The sequence below is a fragment of the Leptopilina heterotoma genome, unplaced genomic scaffold (assembly GCF_015476425.1).
Source record: "Leptopilina heterotoma isolate Lh14 unplaced genomic scaffold, ASM1547642v1 Lhet_225, whole genome shotgun sequence".
Taxonomy (NCBI): domain Eukaryota; kingdom Metazoa; phylum Arthropoda; class Insecta; order Hymenoptera; family Figitidae; genus Leptopilina; species Leptopilina heterotoma.
In genome coordinates, this window is record NW_025110943.1 from 3,469 (window position 1) to 25,336 (window position 21,868).

Here is a 21,868-nt window from a genome sequence, read left to right on the forward strand (position 1 = left end):
AAAAGATTCACGACAATTTTTCGATTATCTGAAGTAATTTTTTTGTTTTGTTGAAAAAAAAAATGGAAATTTTATTTGAAGTAGGGTTTATTGGAATAGACCATTTTTTGCAGATCTCTGTTCGGGAGACATACATATATATTTAATGGATTAAAAAAACTTTTGAAATTACAAACTGGGGGAAAAAAAAAAGTTCTCAAATATTAGTTCATTACTTCCGTTTTCCTAATTTTTCAAATATCCTTCTCCTCTTTGTGAATTGAAAATTTTCTTTTATTTAATTAAATTTTTTTAGTTTATGTATTTCTTTTTTTAGTTCATTTTATTTCTTTCTTTTAGTTTATTTTATTTTTTTTTTTAGTTTATTTTATTTCTTTTATTAGCTTTATTTGTTTTATTTGCTTTATTTTTTTATTATAGCCTTATTTGTTTTATTAGTTTTATTTATTTTATTATCTTTATTTATTCTATTAGCTTCATTTTTCTATTTACTTTATTTGTTCTATTTTCTTGATTTGTTCTATTTTCTTTATTTGTTCTATTTTCTTTATTTGTTCCATTTTCTTTATTTGTTCTATTTTCTTTATTTGTTCTATTTGCTTTATTTCCAGTTTACTAAAAACATTTCAGATTTTACCTTCTCTTTTTTGTTCAAATACAAAAATTTTACAAATGATAAATAAAAAAATAAAAGTGAAATCCTTTTTTAATTTTTAATGTACATAGCAATAAACTTCACACAGCAATAAGAGTGAGAGAGAAGTGTAATAAAAGTTGAAATGAAAGAAAGAAAATGGATAAATTCAAGTAACTCGGAGATACCTAGAGAACGTTGACATGAATATAGTCACAAGTGTTCTCGTTCCTTAGACTTTTATTAAACAGTGGTTTTTATTTCTTGAATAATATATGTATATATATATAAATAAGAGTATATAAGACTTTTCTCGTATAAAATAAATACACACGGCAAAATATTTGCGAAACTATTTTTTTTTATGACCGCCGACATTATTAAACTATATATACTCCGTAAATATTAAATATGTAAATAGAATACATTCAACCTTTTATATAAATTTTTCCCATTATTGCACCAAAAAAGTGAAAATTCCAATGAAAGGAATTTTTTGATTATTTGATATAATAGTAAAAAAAAATTATAAAAATTTATTTATTGTTATAAAAATACAATAAATAAATAGCACAAAAATTAATTAAGATTTTTATAAAATATATAAAGTTGGCCCCCACTTTCAAAAAATTAAATTCTTTTTAAGAGTTCTTAATTTATTAATTATTATACCAAAATATTTTTTTAAAAATTATATTAATATACTATATTAAATACAGATTAATTAAAATTTTATTAATAATTAATTACATTAATATAAATTTTATATTACTGATATTTAAACACTCTAACATTAAAATGTACATTTTTTGTAAATTTTCTATTAAAATTTTCTATTTTTTAATTTATATGAAATTTTCTCATTATTCAAATACGTTAATTAATTTAATTATAAAATAAAAAATATATATTATTATTATTATTATTATTATTTTTTATTATTATTTTTTTTTCTATTTATAAAAAAAATTGCTTTTAATTAAAACAAAATTTGTGTACTTCATGAACGTTTAAAACTTGAGATACAGTACTTGGAGTATATTAAACTTCAAGTTTTAAACCTTTGTGAAAATATATTGCAATTATCTTTAATGAAAATATGAGAAAATATTGCAAAGTCATAATTAATTTTCCAACAATTGTAAATTCTTGACATAAAGGAAAAATTTTAATAAATAATAACTTTATGTGTGACCTTTCAATAATTCTCACAAAAAAAATTTATAATATTATTGAGATAGTTATAATTATAAAATAATTTTAATTATTAAAAATTAAAATAAGTTTTAATTAAAATAAGTTTAATTTAAAACTAATTAAAATAAGTTTTAATTCATAATTTGTGTATATTTCATTTTTATTTCGACTAGTAATTTATAATATGAAAATAAAAATATTTATAAATTAAAAAATGAGAATATAATATTTCGTTCATTTGAAAGTTCGAAATTCCACAATAGAATTTTTTAATAAATAAAAATATTAAAAATAGAAAAGACTAAATAAAATATAAAAAATATATAAAAATTCAATGTTTCAAAAGTTCAATAATATAAATATTTATTAATATAAATAATAATATAAATATTTAACAGAATAAATTCAATATTCAAGGAATTTTTTAACGTCAAAAAGTAAAAGAAAATTAATTTTATTCAGAAGCGAAAATTTTCTGTTATAAAATTAATACACAGCTATATATACTTGATGTGGTTTTAGATGAAAGATCAAGTTTTTTGTAATAAAATCTTGCGGTTTATCTAAGTACTATATAATATGTTGTCAGTAAACCCCAAGTCGATAAAGAATGCCAAAAATTTGTTAAAATATTCTAAAACACAAATTTATCGCACATTTATTCTTTTTCTTTTGAAAAAATTAATATTTAATTATGAATTTACAATTAAATTTAATTTTTCATTTACTTCATTAATATTAATAATTGAATTAATAATTTTACTTAGTAATTTTAATTTACTAAATTAAATTTTTAATTTAATTTAAGTTTATATTTAAATAATATTAAAATAAAATTTAATTTATAACTTTTCATATAATATTCACAAATATATTTTTATTTGCATTTCCAAATTTTCTGATCCATAAATTTTTAACGTTCAAGTGAATATGAAATATTTGTAATTAAAAACAATTTCATAATTTATTTATTTAATAGCTTTACAATTAATTTTTGTGATAGTGACGCAAAATGATTGTAATAAAACTTTAATTTTAAGGAAGAAATAAATAAATTTTTGAACGTTCGGAACTTTAGTCTCGACTTTAGTAAAATCTGTATCGATATTTTTGAATAAGTTAATTTCTTTTTTCTTGTTTCAAATCGAAAAAAGATGAACAATTCTTCTTCCGCCTTTAGATTATAAAATTATATATTTATATATGAAAATTAAATTTTCCATCAATGAAATATAAATTCAATGGGGGCATGTTAAAAGCGCGCGTGAGAGAAATATTAAGAGAAAAATAATACGTTTTCTAATGTATGAAAATTAGAATTTAATATATGGAATACTAAACAAGTGAAATTATTAATTTTTTTTCTTTCTTTTTTTTCTGTTTCAGTTGTCTCTGGCGTTGGAGTAGACGTGGCTTATCATGGACATGTCATGGGGTTTTACGTTACGTGAGGATAATACAACATCCGTATATATACCGTAATTCATTTCTATCTAGATTCACAAAACGTGAAGGGGGTGGCTGAACCCTTATTTTCGAATATAACCTTTTCTTTATAAATACATCTCTATTCTCCTCCTATAGTTTCGAAAATTACCACTATGAACATTCCCAAAAAATAAAATAAAATAAAACAAGCACGTTTCTAACATTTTGTTATTTATAAATAAATTCTCAAAAACAAAAATACTTAATAATTATAATTTGAAAAATTTTATTTAAACTATAAAACTATTATTAAAGTATGTACTAAACTCAGGGCTCGAACCAGTGAAAGTATTTAAAAATACTTCAATTAAATAAATATTAGAAAATAAAAATTTAAAATAATATTAAAAAAATTCTATTTCTATTCAAATTCTATTTTTTCAAAAAAATTAATTTCAAAATTCAATTATTCTTAAAAATTCACGCTATATTGCTTTTAATATTCAATTATTATCTCAAATTTTAACTGAAACTAATTTTTAAATCAATTTTTATTAGAAAATTCTACTGGAATTCAATTATTTAAATACAACGCTCTAATGCTTTTAAAATTCAATTATAATCTAAAATTTTAACTCAAATACATTTTTAAATCAAAGTTTATGAAAAAATTCTACTAGAATCCAAATTTAAAAAGTTAATTTATTATTAAATAATTAATTAATTTTTTCATTTAAGTACAAAAATAACAATCAATTGAATAATTGCATGTTTCTTAAAATTGAATTCTCATAAAGAATTTTATCTATAAATTTTTGAATAAAATGAATTATTTTAACGAATTTTAATAACATTTTTAGGAATTCTTTCGAGAAATTCGATAAAAATTGTATTTAAAATATTTGAAATTCTGCATTGAGTTTTATTATTTACGAAAATAATTGAATTTCTAAAAAGAATTTTATTATTCACGAAAATAATTGAATCCCCGTAAAAATTTAATTATTTATGAAAATAATTGAATGATTCCGAAGAAAGTAATAAAAAAAATTTCTAAATAATGAAATTCCTGTGAAATTTTTATTATTTTTTGAAAATAATTAAAAGTTTATATAAAATGTTATTAAACTTTTTTTTAAATAATCGAATTCTTTTGGAAAATTTTATGAAAATAGTAGATATTGGAAATCATTGAATTGAGGAAAATTTTTTAAGATAATTTAATTTTGGAGAAGAATTTAATTATTTCTAGAAATAATTGAAATTTTGATGAGAATTGTAAATAAATTTTGAACACGAATGAATTTCCGCAAAGAATTTAAAATTCGAAAATAATTTAATTTTTGCAATTATTTGTAACTTCTCAAAAATTCTCCAAAGTAAATCGTACAATTTACAAACTTGTCATTATTTTTTAATCAAATTACTGACTTTACGGTCCTTTTTTTTCATAAAAACGGACTTTTACCGACTTCAAGCAAAGTTACGGACTTTTACGGAATTTACGGACCTAGTTCGAGCCCTGTAAACTTATACTTTATTAAACTATTAAATTATTAAAAACAAAAAATAAAAAAAAATTTCATTTAAAAAATAAATATTAAAATATTTAATAAATAATAAATAAATTTTTTTTTGATTGATTTGTTTTAAGAATTGTCTATAAATAACATAAGAGTTGAAGGGGAGGGGGTGGGGGTAGTTTCAAAAAAAAATATCTTACGTAAATTATTTATAAAGGCCATTAGTTTATTTTTACATTTTATCTAAATGTTCTTTATGATCAAAAAATTATTATTAAATATCGAAAATTGCTTTTTTGGATTTATTTCTTAAAATTGATAATATAATTAAATTTCGAAATAAATTGGAATCAATAATATTATTTGGACAAAAGAAACTTTTGTAATTGGGTAAATATAGTTTATGTGATTCTAGAGCACTTGATCGATTTGTAATTAAAAGCAACAAAATTTGATTTCAAGGGGGAAATGACCAATACCATCGAGACAAAGCAAATGCAATAAAATTGTTCAGCCGCTGACGAGGTCGCGTTAATCAATATAGTTGATAACTTAATTGCGACTTCGACTAGTAAACCTCCTTAAAGACAAGATCCAATTATACAATCAATTCCATATACCAGATGTGATTAAATTTTCTAATGTTGTTAAAACATGTTTTCAAATAAAAAAAAAAAAAACAATTTCCACTATTTCGTTTATTTTTGTTTTCTTTCTTAATTGTTTAAATGTATAAAGATAAATCTACTAATTTTACTAATTTTTTTTCGTTTTCTTTTTTAATTGTTTAAATATATAAAGATAATTTTACTAATTTTAAACTTTTATTCGATTATCAATATTAATTATAAAATTAATTATAATTTTATATAATATTAATTAGCTTATTAATATTCATAGTAATATTAATATTGATAATAAAATTTACTTTCATTTTTTCGTAAAGTTTTAAATAATTTCTCTTTAATTTTATTTTTTCTGTTTAAAAAATTCAAAATAAGAAATATTTTCATTCTTCATGAATTTGCAAAAATTAAAATACTTTATTTCTTTTATCCCTTTTTAAAAATAAACAAAAATATTTTTCAATAATACTTTTTGTACAATACAATTAAATAAAACATTGAAAAAGTTCAACTTTAATTTTTCTCACATTCTTTTATGGTATAGAAAATAATTTTTCTCTCTATAAATTTTCAGGGGAGCATCAGTTGTGATATTTTTGCTTGAAGTCACGTGGGCAATTACAATGTTTTTACAAATTATTGTCAAGTGAGTATTTTTTAAAATATAAATTTCTAAACATTTAATAGAAATAATATTATTCAAATTACTATTGTTTAAAATAAAATAAAATTTGTTGTTTTCAACACTTTCCTAATATTTTTAATAGATTTTATTTTTAATACATTTTACTATAATTAATAAAAAATTTGCAAATCAAATGAATTACTGCAAAAATAAAAGAAATGTAAAAAATAAACTACAAACAACTTTGTTAAAAGTTTTCTTTAACAAACAAAAAACGAGAAGAAGAAAAAGAAAAGAGATAAAAATGTTAAGACTAAATAGCTCTGAATTAAATTTTACAAAACAACAAATGTTTTTGGTTTTTCTTTTTTGCAAAAACTTTTCCTTAACAGCAAAAAGTAGGAAAAAAGGATAAAAATAAACCGAAACGAACGTGTGTCTTACTTATTTCGACAAAACCTTGCTTAAGGCATTCGTCCTTGTTTTTCTTAACTACGTATTTTCTTGGAGTGACTCTCCGAGAAAAGTAGAAAATGTAAGACACAAATCCTTAGAAAAATATATAAAAGAAAATAGAATTAAGAAAGTGTTTTATATTTAACAGAATTATTATTATAATTTTCATTACTATTATTAATTAAAAAAAACTACCCTTACCACTTGTGCCAAAAATCGAAAATTCTTAAAATTCAACATTTTTCTTTTATTTTAAGGTAAAGTGCTTAATTATTTTTGGTCTCTTCGAGAATTAAATTATTTAAATACGATAATTCAATTTTTTATAATAATTTTTTATAAAAACATTCTAAGAATTAAGTAGTAGTTTTTAAAAATATTTTAATGTAATTTTTCGAAAACAATTGAATTTTTTAAAAAAAATTTTGTATTTTTTAAAAAATAACTAATTAATTTTTTGATGAATTTTAATGAAATATTTTGAACATGATTTTTTTCTCTAAAATGTTAAAAATAATTCTAAAATTCTTATTATTATTATTATTATTTGTATGTATTTGAATTTTCGGAAATATGTAATTAAAAGTACTGAAAATACTAAATTTTCACAAATTAAAAGCTAATTTTTATTAATTTTCATTTTTAAATCTTCGTTTCAAGATTGTTCATTAAAACTTTTGATAATTCAATTATTTTCAAAATTTGTAATTAAAATTCTTCAAAAGTTAATTTTCAAAAATTCTAACAAAATACTTGTTAAGTCCTTTCCGAAATTCATGATTAAATTATTTAATTAAAAAAAATATATATTCAGTGAAAAAAAAATTAGTTGATATAAAAAAATTATTATAAGTGGAAAAAAATTATTCGATACCAAAAAAATTATTCACTGCCAATGAAAATGATTGGATACAAAAAAAAAATTTATTACGTGAAAATGAAAATCATTTTATACCAAAAAAATGATCGGTTTTTAAAATTATAAAATCGTGTTCATAGATTGTATAAAGTTTTGCAAGAAATAATAAACGCATTATTAAAAGTTTTAATTTTATGATATTGTTTGATTGTTTAAATGTGAGTTTAATTATTATGAAATTCTTTTGACAATGTTGTGAACTTTTCTTTTCTTTTCTATCTTTAATTGAAAATTTGCGACTATAGAACCTGGGTGCGAAATGAGGAATGGGAAATTCCTAGAGGTGGAAGCGAGCAGTAAAATGAACTCCCGAAGTGCACGTAAATTATATTGGAAAAGAACGACCAATTGTGTTACAAGAAGTAAAGTTATATGAGGATTAATATCGTTTACAAAGTACAATATAACGTCACTTCGTCTTTTTCGTGTTAAACCACTTTATCAACGTCTCTCTCTCTCTCTCTCCCTCTCTTCTCTTTTCTTCCTTACATTATTATTTTATCCCCTAAGTATAAGCCTAATAAATTTCCATCATGTTTTTGAAAATAAATTTCACCACACAAATCACTGTTAATAATTTTATTGTCTCCTGTCAACTTTTTTCTCTTAATAAATACAACTTTTGCTTAAAAGCGAAAACATTCAATTTTTCTCTTCAACTTTGGAAACATTTTTCTTGTTATTTAAACAAAAATTTTACTAACAAATTATTCGCTTTTAAAAATGTGGAAAAAGCGAAAAAAAAACATTTTTCCTCAAAATCGAAATTTTGTCAAGTATTTTGTATTTGACAATTTATCAACAGATTTTCTAATAGTTTGACTAGGAGTGTGGAATTTATAATAGAGTTCAGAAAAGAGAAAATTGCATATTAAACACGATGAAATAACTTTCCAACTTGATGAATATTAATCAAAACATTTCTAAAGTTTTGTTTTGAATGTAAATTTGTTTGTGAAAAGGAACGAATGGGAAATGTTGATGAAATATTCGTTTTTAATTTTTTTTATTCAGAGAAAATTTCAATGCATAGGATTGTTTCTCTTTTTCTCTCTTTTTAAATTAATAATTTATATTTTAACCAGGAGTTTATAAATTAATAAAAATATTGAAAAATATGATCGACAGAATAATAATTACGTTGTTTATTTAAATTTAGATGAAATATTCAATTTAATTAGAGATTGTAATTAAGCACTGACTTGTAATTTTGTATATATTTTATATAAGGTTAATTATTTTATTCGACTCGGATAAGTAAATACCCAATTAGTTACATTTTTCTCTTCCTTCTTTTTTGTGACCGAACACAAGTTAATTAACGAGTAAACAATTTAAATACAATAAATTAAAAATTGTTATTTATTTTTTCAGAAAACTCGAACTTGCAATTTGTCTCTAATTATTTGACATTTTTTTCAATTCACTTTATCTCGTGATAATTAATTCACTTAATATGGTACATTAACTATGGTACATTAATATGGTACTATTGCAATGTAAAATATTGCAATTTAAAACAAATTTTTCAAACTATAATTAGAAATAGATTTCAATTGCGTGTGAAAAAAATGATCGAATTAAATCTAATAAATTGAAACATTGATAAAAAACCAAGAAACGAAATTCTAAATTAAGTTTTTTTTTACAAGTAGCATTTCCCTTTATCTGACTGCCAATTGTCGTAATCAGTGCGAACCTGTAATTTCTCTAATTTCCGGGACAAATTTGTCGGCGACAGGAGAAAGGATATACGTGAGCTTCCGTTAATTTTGCGCCACAGAAAATCCGGAATTTCTCTCTTAATAAAAAAAAATCTTTTCCTCACTTAATTGTACTAAACAAATTTATTAACTATAAATATATTCAGCGCAAGAAAAGAATTTCCTTAAGAATAAAGAGAACAGCGTTGCCACAAAAAATTAATTTTCTTTTTCCCTGACTTTTCCCCTGATTACCAGACAAAATTTTGACTTTTTCCCTGAAACAAAAAAATATTCTGATTTTCAAATTTAAACCTTTTGAAATTCAATAATTTTTAAGAATGTTTTATAGAAGGAGTTTACACCGTAAGCCTTAAATATAAGCCTCCGCGAGCATAAACGGATATGCCTCCATGAGGATATACTTGCGTCTGCGCAAAGTGTTTGCCTGCAGCTGTGTTGTAAAAGAGTTTGCCTTGACCACGTGTTCGCGCAGGCGCAAATATATGCTCCTGGAGGTATATCCGTTTATGCGCGCGGAGGCTTATATTTAAGGCTTACGGTGTAAACTCCTTCATAATAATTTAAATTTAAATAAAATTTCTAAAAACAACTTAATTATTTACGACAATTTTAGTAAAATCCTTCGCAAGAATTCAATTATTTTTAAAAGTAATACAATTTTTCACATCAAATCAATTATTTAGAAAAATGTAAAAAAATAAACTACGAACATAATTTAACATATAAATCAATTGTTTATTAACAATTGAATTTTTTAAAGCTCTTAGCTTCGCGAAACTCGAAAATTCGATTGTCTGCTAATTGGCGGATGGAGTATTTTGACTAGTAATTTTGCCAAAATTATTTTAAAATAAGAAATTCTTGTGAACAAACATCTAAGGAACAATGGGCAACAACAAAATCAATTGTTTATTAACAATTAAATTTTTTAAAGCTCTTAGCTTCACAAAACTCGAAAATTCGATTGTCTGCTAACTGGCGGATGGAGTATTTTGACTAGTAATTTTGCAAAAATTATTTTACTAAAGGAAATTCTTGTGAACAAACATCTAAGGAACAATGGGCAACAACAAAATCAATTGTTTATTAACAATTGAATTTTTTAAAGCTCTTAGTTTCGCAAAACTCGAAAGTTCGATTGTCTGCTAATTGGCGGATGGAGTATTTTGACTAGTAATTTTGACAAAATTATTTTAAAATAGGAAATTCTTGTGAACAAACATCTAAGGAACAATGGGCAACAACAAAATCAATTGTTTATTAACAATTAAATTTTTTAAAGCTCTTAGCTTCGCGAAACTCGAAAATTCGATTGTCTGCTAATTGGCGGATGAAGTATTTTGACTAGTAATTTTGCAGAAATTATTTTACTAAAAGAAATTCTTGTGAACAAACATCTAAGGAACAATGGGCAACAACAAAATCAATTGCTTATTAACAATTAAATTTTTTAAAGCTCTTAGCTTCGCGAAACTCGAAAATTCGATTGTCTGCTAATTGGCGGATGGAGTATTTTGACTAGTAATTTTGCCAAAATTATTTTAAAATAAGAAATTCTTGTGAACAAACATCTAAGAAACAATAGGCAACAACAAAATCAATTGTTTATTAACAATTGAATTTTTTAAAGCTCTTAGCTTCGCAAAACTCGAAAATTCGATTGTCTGCTAATTGGCGGATGGAGTATTTTGACTAGTAATTTTGCCAAAATTATTTTACTAAAGGAAATTCTTGTGTACAAACATCTAAGGAACAATAGGCAACAACAAAATCAATTGTTTATAAACAATTGAAATTTTTAAAGCTCTTAGCTTCGCAAAATTCGAAAATTCGATTGTCTGCTAATTGGCGGATAGAGTATTTTGACTAGTAATTTTGCAAAAATTATTTTAAAATAAAAAATTCTTGTGAACAAACATCTAAGAAACAATAGGCAACAACAAAATCAATTGTTTATTAACAATTGAATTTTTTAAAGCTCTTAGCTTCGCAAAACTCGAAAATTCGATTGTCTGCTAATTGGCGGATGGAGTATTCTGACTAGTAATTTTGCCAAAATTATTTTACTAAAGGAAATTCTTGTGAACAAACATCTAAGGAACAATGGACAACAATAAAATCAATTGTTTATTAACAATTGAATTTTTTAAAGCTCTTAGCTTCGCAAAATTCGAAAATTCGATTGTCTGCTAATTGGCGGATAGAGTATTTTGACTAGTAATTTTGCAAAAATTATTTTAAAATAAAAAATTCTTGTGAACAAACATCTAAGAAACAATAGGCAACAACAAAATCAATTGTTTATTAACAATTGAATTTTTTAAAGCTCTTAGCTTCGCAAAACTCGAAAATTCGATTGTCTGCTAATTGGCGGATGGAGTATTCTGACTGGTAATTTTGCAAAAATTATTTTACTAAAGAAAATTCTTGTGAACAAACATCTAAGGAACAATGGGCAACAACAAAATCAATTGTTTATTAACAATTGAATTTTTTAAAGCTCTTAGCTTCGCAAAACTCGAAAATTCGATTGTCTGCTAATTGGCGGATGGAGTATTTTGACTGGTAATTTTGCAAAAATTATTTTACTAAAGAAAATTCTTGTGAACAAACATCTAAGGAACAATGGGCAACAACAAAATCAATTGTTTATTAACAATTGAATTTTTTAAAGCTCTTAGCTTCGCAAAACTCGAAAATTCGATTGTCTGCTAATTGGCGGATGGAGTATTTTGACTAGTAATTTTGCCAAAATTATTTTAAAATAAGATTTTCTTGTGAACAAACATCTAAGGAACAATGGGCAACAACAAAATCAATTGTTTATTAACAATTGAATTTTTTAAAGCTCTTAGCTTCGCAAAACTCGAAAATTCGATTGTCTGCTAATAGGCGGATGGAGTATTTTGACTGGTAATTTTGCAAAAATTATTTTACTAAAGGAAATTCTTGTGAACAAACATCTAAGGAACAATGGGCAACAATAAAATCAATTGTTTATTAACAATTGAATTTTTTAAAGCTCTTAGCTTCGCGAAACTCGAAAATTCGATTCTCTGCTAATTGGCGGATGAAGTATTTTGACTAGTAATTTTGCAGAAATTATTTTACTAAAAGAAATTCTTGTGAACAAACATCTAAGGAACAATGGGCAACAACAAAATCAATTGTTTATTAACAATTAAATTTTTTAAAGCTCTTAGCTTCGCGAAACTCGAAAATTCGATTGTCTGCTAATTGGCGGATGGAGTATTTTGACTAGTAATTTTGCCAAAATTATTTTACTAAAGGAAATTCTTGTGAACAAACATCTAAGGAACAATGGGCAACAACAAAATCAATTGTTTATTAACAATTGAATTTTTTAAAGCTCTTAGCTTCGCAAAACTCGAAAGTTCGATTGTCTGCTAATTGGCGGATGGAGTATTTTGACTAGTAATCTTGCCAAAATTATTTTAAAATAAGAAATTCTTGTAAATAAACATCTAAGGAACAATGGGCAACAACAAAATCAATTGTTTATTAACAATTGAATTTTTTAAAGCTCTTAGCTTCGCAAAACTCGAAAATTCGTTTGTCTGCTAATTGGCGGATGGAGTATTTTGACTAGTAATTTTGCCAAAATTAGTTTAAAATAAGAAATTCTTGTGAACAAACATCTAAGGAACAATGGGCATCAACAAAATCAATTGTTTATTAACAATTAAATTTTTTAAAGCTCTTAGCTTCGCAAAGCTCGAAAATTCGATTGTCTGCTAATTGGCGGATGGAGTATTTTGACTAGTAATTTTGCAGAAATTATTATACTAAAAGAAATTCTTGTGAACAAACATCTAAGGAACAATGGGCAACAACAAAATCAATTGTTTATTAACAATTGAATTTTTTAAAGCTCTTAGCTTCGCGAAACTCGAAAATTCGATTGTCTGCTAATTGGCGGATGAAGTATTTTGACTAGTAATTTTGCAGAAATTATTTTACTAAAGAAAATTCTTGTGAACAAACATCTAAGGAACAATGGGCAACAACAAAATCAATTGTTTATTAACAATTGAATTTTTTAAAGCTCTTAGCTTCGCAAAACTCGAAAATTCGATTTTCTGCTAATTGGCGGATGGAGTATTTTGACTAGTAATTTTGCTAAAATTATTTTAAAATAAGAAATTTTTGTAAATAAACATCTAAGGAACAATGGGCAACAACAAAATCAATTGTTTATTAACAATTGAATTTTTTAAAGCTCTTAGTTTCGCAAAGCTCGAAAATTCGATTGTCTGCTAATTGGCGGATGGAGTATTTTGACTAGTAAGTTTGCCAAAATTATTTTAAAATAAGAAATTCTTGTAAATAAACATCTAAGGAACAATGGGCAACAACAAAATCAATTGTTTATTAACAATTAAATTTTTTAAAGCTCTTAGTTTCGCAAAATTCGAAAATTCGATTGTCTGCTAACTGGCGGATGGAGTATTTTGACTAGTAAGTTTGCCAAAATTATTTTAAAATAAGAAATTCTTGTAAATAAACATCTAAGGAACAATGGGCAACAACAAAATCAATTGTTTATTAACAATTAAATTTTTTAAAGCTCTTAGCTTCGCAAAACTCGAAAATTCGATTGTCTGCTAATTGGCGGATGGAGTATTTTGACTAGTAATTTTGCCAAAAATTATTTAAATTTAAGAAATTCTTGTAAATAAACATCTAAGGAACAATAGTCTACAACAAAATCATTTGTTTATTAACAATTGAATTTTTTAAAGCTCTTAGCTTCGCATAGCTCGAAAATTCGATTGTCTGCTAATTGGCGGATGAAGTATTTTGACTAGTAATTTTGCAGAAATTATTTTACTAAAAGAAATTCTTGTGAACAAACATCTAAGGAACAATGGGCAACAACAAAATCAATTGCTTATTAACAATTGAATTTTTTCAAGCTCTTAGCTTCGCAAAACTCGAAAATTCGATTGTCTGCTAATTGGCGGATGGAGTATTTTGACTGGTAATTTTGCAAAAATTATTTTACTAAAGAAAATTCTTGTCAACAAACATCTAAGGAACAATGGGCAACAACAAAATCAATTGTTTATTAACAATTGAATTTTTTAAAGCTCTTAGCTTCGCAAAACTCGAAAATTCGATTGTCTGCTAATTGGCGGATGGAGTATTTTGACTAGTAATTTTGCCAAAATTATTTTAAAATAAGATTTTCTTGTGAACAAACATCTAAGGAACAATGGGCAACAACAAAATCAATTGTTTATTAACAATTGAATTTTTTAAAGCTCTTAGCTTCGCAAAACTCGAAAACTCGATTGTCTGCTAATTGGCGGATAAAGTATTTTGACTAGTAATTTTGCAAAAATTATTTTACTATAGGAAATTCTTGTGAACAAACATCTAAGGAACAATGGGCAACAACAAAATCAATTGTTTATTAACAATTGAATATTTTAAAGCTCTTAGCTTCCCAAAACTCGAAAATTCGATTGTCTGCTAATTGGCGGATGGAGTATTTTGACTAGTAATTTTGCAGAAATTATTTTAAAATAAAAAATTATTGTGAACAAACATCTAAGGAACAATGGGCAACAACAAAATCAATTGTTTATTAACAATTGAATTTTTTAAAGCTCTTAGTTTCGCAAAGCTCGAAAATTCGATTGTCTGCTAATTGGCGGATGGAGTATTTTGACTAGTAATTTTGCCAAAATTAGTTTAAAATAAGAAATTCTTGTGAACAAACATCTAAGGAACAATGGGCAACAACAAAATCAATTGTTTATTAACAATTGAATTTTTTAAAGCTCTTAGCTTCGCAAAACTCGAAAATTCGATTGTCTGCTAATTGGCGGATGGAGTATTTTGACTAGTAATTTTGCCAAAAATTATTTAAATTTAAGAAATTCTTGTAAATAAACATCTAAGGAACAATAGTCTACAACAAAATCATTTGTTTATTAACAATTGAATTTTTTAAAGCTCTTAGCTTCGCATAGCTCGAAAATTCGATTGTCTGCTAATTGGCGGATGAAGTATTTTGACTAGTAATTTTGCAGAAATTATTTTACTAAAAGAAATTCTTGTGAACAAACATCTAAGGAACAATGGGCAACAACAAAATCAATTGCTTATTAACAATTGAATTTTTTCAAGCTCTTAGCTTCGCAAAACTCGAAAATTCGATTGTCTGCTAATTGGCGGATGGAGTATTTTGACTGGTAATTTTGCAAAAATTATTTTACTAAAGAAAATTCTTGTCAACAAACATCTAAGGAACAATGGGCAACAACAAAATCAATTGTTTATTAACAATTGAATTTTTTAAAGCTCTTAGCTTCGCAAAACTCGAAAATTCGATTGTCTGCTAATTGGCGGATGGAGTATTTTGACTAGTAATTTTGCCAAAATTATTTTAAAATAAGATTTTCTTGTGAACAAACATCTAAGGAACAATGGGCAACAACAAAATCAATTGTTTATTAACAATTGAATTTTTTAAAGCTCTTAGCTTCGCAAAACTCGAAAACTCGATTGTCTGCTAATTGGCGGATAAAGTATTTTGACTAGTAATTTTGCAAAAATTATTTTACTATAGGAAATTCTTGTGAACAAACATCTAAGGAACAATGGGCAACAACAAAATCAATTGTTTATTAACAATTGAATATTTTAAAGCTCTTAGCTTCCCAAAACTCGAAAATTCGATTGTCTGCTAATTGGCGGATGGAGTATTTTGACTAGTAATTTTGCAGAAATTATTTTAAAATAAAAAATTATTGTGAACAAACATCTAAGGAACAATGGGCAACAACAAAATCAATTGTTTATTAACAATTGAATTTTTTAAAGCTCTTAGTTTCGCAAAGCTCGAAAATTCGATTGTCTGCTAATTGGCGGATGGAGTATTTTGACTAGTAATTTTGCCAAAATTAGTTTAAAATAAGAAATTCTTGTGAACAAACATCTAAGAAACAATGGGCAACAATAAAATAAATTGTTTATTAACAATTGAATTTTTTAAAGCTCTTAGCTTCGCAAAATTCGAAAATTCGATTGTCTGCTAATTGGCGGATGGAGTATTTTGACTAGTAATTTTGCCAAAAATTATTTAAATTTAAGAAATTCTTGTAAATAAACATCTAAGGAACAATAGTCTACAACAAAATCATTTGTTTATTAACAATTGAATTTTTTAAAGCTCTTAGCTTCGCATAGCTCGAAAATTCGATTGTCTGCTAATTGGCGGATGAAGTATTTTGACTAGTAATTTTGCAGAAATTATTTTACTAAAAGAAATTCTTGTGAACAAACATCTAAGGAACAATGGGCAACAACAAAATCAATTGTTTATTAACAATTGAATTTTTTAAAGCTCTTAGCTTCGCAAAACTCGAAAATTCGATTGTCTGCTAATTGGCGGATGGAGTATTTTGACTGGTAATTTTGCAAAAATTAGTTTAAAATAAGAAATTCTTGTGAACAAACATCTAAGGAACAATGGGCAACAACAAAATCAATTGTTTATTAACAATTAAATTTTTTAAAGCTCTTAGCTTCGCAAAACTCGAAAATTCGATTGTCTGCTAATTGGCGGATAGAGTATTTTGACTAGTAATTTTGCAAAAATTATTTTACTAAAGGAAATTCTTGTGTACAAACATCTAAGGAACAATGGGCAACAACAAAATCAATTGTTTATTAACAATTGAATTTTTTAAAGCTCCTAGCTTCGCAAAACTCGAAAATTCGATTGTCTGCTAATTGGCGGATAGAGTATTTTGACTAGTAATTTTGCAAAAATTATTTTACTATAGGAAATTCTTGTGAACAAACATCTAAGGAACAATGGGCAACAACAAAATCAATTGTTTATTAACAATTGAATTTTTTAAAGCTCTTAGCTTCGCAAAACTCGAAAATTCGATTTTCTGCTAATTGGCGGATGGAGTATTTTGACTAGTAATTTTGCCAAAATTAGTTTAAAATAAGAAATTCTTGTAAATAAACATCTAAGGAACAATAGGCTACAACAAAATCAATTGTTTATTAACAATTTTTAGTCACAAAATTGTTTACTGGTCCTAACTTATCACTAGAACAATTCCTATTAATATCTGGGTCATAAAAATAATAAATAAAATTAATTCACAATTCATAAAAATGTAATAAAATTTGTAAAATTCATTTTTACGAAATTTTCATTATTGGGAAATTCTTTAATTAAATATTTAGAAAATAAAAGCTTGAAATAATTTTAAATAAATTCAATAGTTTCTAATAATTTATTTTATAATGCTTTTAATATTTAATTATCATCTAAAATTTTAACTGAAATTCATTTTTAAATCAATGTTAATTAGAGAAAATTCTAAGTGAATTCAATTATTTAAAAAGAAAAAAGAATAATTTATTGAAGAATTGAATTTTTCTCAAAATTGAATTCTGAACTTTAATTAATTAATTAAATTTAATTTATTAATAAATTTTTAAATAATTTATTTTTTTGGACGAATTTTAATAAAATTTGCAAAAATAATTCCATTTTTCAAGGAATTCGATTAAAATTGTATTAAAAATAATTGAAATTATAGAATAAGTTTTATTATTTATGAAAATAATTGAATATCTATAAAAAATTTTATTATTTTTTAAAATAATTGAATTATTGCCAAGAAATTTATAAAAAAATGTATAAATAGTTGAGTTCCTGAGAAATTTTTATTATTTATAAAAATAATTTAATGTTTGCTTAGAATTTAAAAATTTTTTTGAAAATAATTGAATTTTGAAGAAGAATTTTATTATTTTTAAAGATAAGTGAAATTTTGACAAGAATTTTTTTTAATTTTTGAACAAAATTGAATTTTTGCAAACATTTGTATCTCCTCTGAAATACAATTTTTTTCAGTGGTTTTAACTAAAATTCTTCTATAAATCCATGATTTTTAATAATTAATTAAATATATATTGAAAAATAAAATAAATCTAATTATGAATCCTGCAAATTTAATTTTTTCCAGTACTTTAATAAAAATCCCTAACTTTCCCCTGATTTCCCTGACCTGTGGCAACCCTGGAGAAAAAGAAAATTAATAATTGGCTTCGTTAAAAACTTTATAGATCATTAAATTCAAATTGTAAGATTGTAAGAAAAAAATAATGATAAACTGAAGGAAAATTGAACATGAAAGAAGATATTTTTCTTTTTGTAAATAAGAAATTAGTTTCGAGGAATGATACTCTCTCTGAAACAAAAGAAAAGGAGGAGAGAGAGAAGAAAACTGGTATAAATGTATAGAGAGAAATTCGATACATTTAAATTCCTTAGAGTTGAATGTATAAGATTAAATGAAACGTGAGAAGAATCAATTGCCTTTTCACAAGAATGAACTGAAAGTGAACTTTGTTCCAGAAACGACGAGTCCCTTTGTTGGAATTGCTGGGCGAGCGTTCTGATGATAACGAGGGGCTGGCGAAGGTCTTTGTTTTACCTCCCCGTGTCCTGCATTTTGGCTTGGAAACCATACAGACTTTGGCTCTCTTTTGTTGCCGGTAAGTATATACCGCTTTTCCATCCCACTTTTTGCCTCTCTTCTCTGTGTCGACAAGATGCGACAAAAACAGAAAAACAAAAAGGATTCTTTTGTATTTGAAAACTTGAAAAGCAAAAGTCGCAAAGCGAATCTGAAAATCCGTCTCTCTATATAACATAGAAATTCCCTTTAACTCCCATTTCCCTCTGAAAAACAGGAAACAATTAGATTTATTTTGTTCGAAAATATATAAAACATAAAAGAGAGGAACGAACAAAAAGCTCCTGTTTGTTTATTGGAGAATAAAATTTCCCTCCCGGTAAACTAATTTTCAGAATGTGAATTTAATTATTATTGTTATTTCAGCTGGACTTTTGGCTGTATTATCTCTAGCATACATTGCAACAAGTGCAATAGATCATCGAAGTCCTGATCGAACAAGTACAGGAATTGATCAATTGGGCGAAAGTCTTTTACACACGAGACCAGAATGCTACGATCATTTCGAAGACGTTTTAGTAAGATTTCTCCACATTTATCAATATTTTTTCTATTTTATCATCAAAGGCGAATATTTCAATTAATTTCCCAAACAAATTTGTCAAAAGAAATAAAATAAATTGTAAAAAAAAACCTCAAAAATCCGTCATCGAAATTCCAATACATTTTGGGGTTATGTTCACACATGGGAAAAATTCGTACACAATTTCCTCTTACAAATAGTCGCAAAATGATAAAAATAACACAAAAAGGATAGAATTGAACAAAATTACTCACTCATATGATAAACATTGAATGTTACCTGTTAATTCCACACAAATTCAGACAAATTAACCTCGTGGACGCAGAGCACAATTTCACTAAACTTTGTCACTTTTCAATTCGATATTTCACTTTAAATTCCATGCACACACAATATATTTTCACTGTTCCCGATGTTCACACATAATTTGTTAACAATAAACACTCAAATTCCATTCATTGTTTGCTTGATAATAGACGAAAATTAACAAAAACATAACGACCGTTACACCGGCCGGAAACAACAATGACAGTCACCATAAGAAACTAGACAAGCCGGAAGACGAATAACACTTTCCCCAGTAATTATTTTATCGTATTCTTATTTACACTGTTAAATTATACAATTATTTATTATTTTATCACTCCGATTACAAGAATTAAACTAATAAATGACGTGATTCGTTAAAATAATGGGAGAATTTTGTTAAATATGAGGGAGCGTTGATTTTACGAAGAGAGGCGCGAGAACGTACGGAAATGATACTGCATTAGTCAAAACAACTTTTTTTTACATTGGAATTTGGAAAAATACTTTCAGACAAAAAGAACAAATTTTCTACTTATTAAATATATAAATTATGATCTAAAAACAATAAATATTGATTAATTATTAAAAAAATGTCCACTGGGAATTGTTAAAATCCTTTTTGATGCGTGAAGAAACGGAAGTACTCTCCCTGTAAAAAGCGCGGGAAATTTTCAAAAATTCAAATAATGGAGTTTGAAAATTTTCTTCTATAATTTATATTAATTGTTCAATTATTATTATTACTTTATTATAATAATAACGAATTGACTAAAATTTAAATTTTTGTATATTTGTTGACAAAAATTTAACATTATATTAATGAAAATTAATAAATATAAACAAATGTAAAGAAATATAAATAAATATTAAATAAATTATGAATAATTAAAGAATAAATAATAATTTAAAGTTAATAATAATTTTAAAATGTAGTTGAAATAGAATTAAAATATATTTTTATTAATTATTGAATTATAGTTAATTAGAATACCTATTATTTATTATTAATTATTAATTAATTAATTTAATTAAAAATTAATATTAATTAAAAGTTTTTTATTTTAATATTTATTCTTTTATTATTATTATTATTATTTAACTAAAACATCTTTTATTAATATAATTTTATGGCTTCCAAAAAATATTGAATTGTTATTATTCTTATTATTATCATCAATTATATAATTATTAATATTAATTAAAAATTTTTTTACTATAATTATTATTTAATTATTATTATTAGTTATTTAATTAAAATTAATTGTAATAATAATTTTTTAAGTTAATGTTTATTAATATTTGAATTAATAAATTTTGTAATTAGTAGAAAAAGTGCAATATATAAATTTATTAATCATAAATTATAAATTAATATACATAAATATATTGAAAAAAATCAAAAAATTATAATTAATTTCTTAATTTTATTTATTAATTTTAATAACAGGTGACAGAAGTCTTGGACGATGTTTCGGGTTCACAAGGTCGATACATTGACAGTGATGGGGAAATATGACAAGAGAGACAGTCTTCGTGGGCCAGCGAGACCGACGAAGACAGTGAACCAGAACAAAGGATTTGCCAAATTGCCACATTATCCTAATTTTTTTTACAGTAAAAATATTTTCCAAAAAAAAAAAATTCTATCGCCAAAAAATTTTTTTCTTATTCTTATTTATTTAAATTTATTTAATGAAATTATGAAAAAAAAATCAAAAAGAAAATTATTCTACTCTTGCAAAATTACATATTACAATTAGAAAATAATATAATTTCTTAATAATACATAATTTATTGTTTTTTCTTTCAATAAAAAAAATTCTAATGTATTATTTAATTAATTAAAAAAAAATTTGTGTGATTTTCTAGTGCCAAGAAAAAGAAAATTATATAAATGTATAAATACTGATGTAAATATTTCTAGAGAAGAGTGTATGGTTTTTTTATGTACTTAAAAAAGTCTAAAATTAAAAATATAAAATAATATAAAATATAGTGATGATGTGCTAATTGTAAAATAATTATTACGCTAAATTTTATTGAGCATCGATGGATTATTATTAATACTAAAATTATTATAATTATTATTATTATTTATAATGATTTATAATAACATGATAAAACGAGAAAATTTCGTTAATTTGTATTTATTATACTATTAAATATTAAATACGACGTTGTACAATTACTAATTAATTTAATAAAAAATTACATTAAAGAGAAATTGTTTTTTCTACATTTGACCAGGGTATTTTATTATAAAAAATTATTTATCAAAATAAACAAAAAGGTATTAAATATATTATAATTAATAATAAGTAAAATAATCCGTAAATATTGTAAATTTATAAAAAAATAACTTTTC

At 24.1% G+C, this 21,868-nt stretch overlaps 1 protein-coding gene across 1 annotated transcript; it reads left to right on the top strand.

The window, feature by feature from the left end:
- Nucleotides 1-3,217: 3,217 nt before the first annotated feature.
- Nucleotides 3,218-21,605, top strand: LOC122502285 (the record flags this gene model as incomplete). The annotated part of the gene is given in 5 exon segments (XM_043612243.1): nt 3,218-3,278; nt 5,983-6,054; nt 18,551-18,690; nt 19,038-19,189; nt 20,951-21,605. Coding segments are annotated over 5 exon segments (494 nt in total), but the record flags the coding sequence as incomplete, so codon positions are not given.
- Between the last annotated feature and the right edge of the window lie 263 nt (nt 21,606-21,868).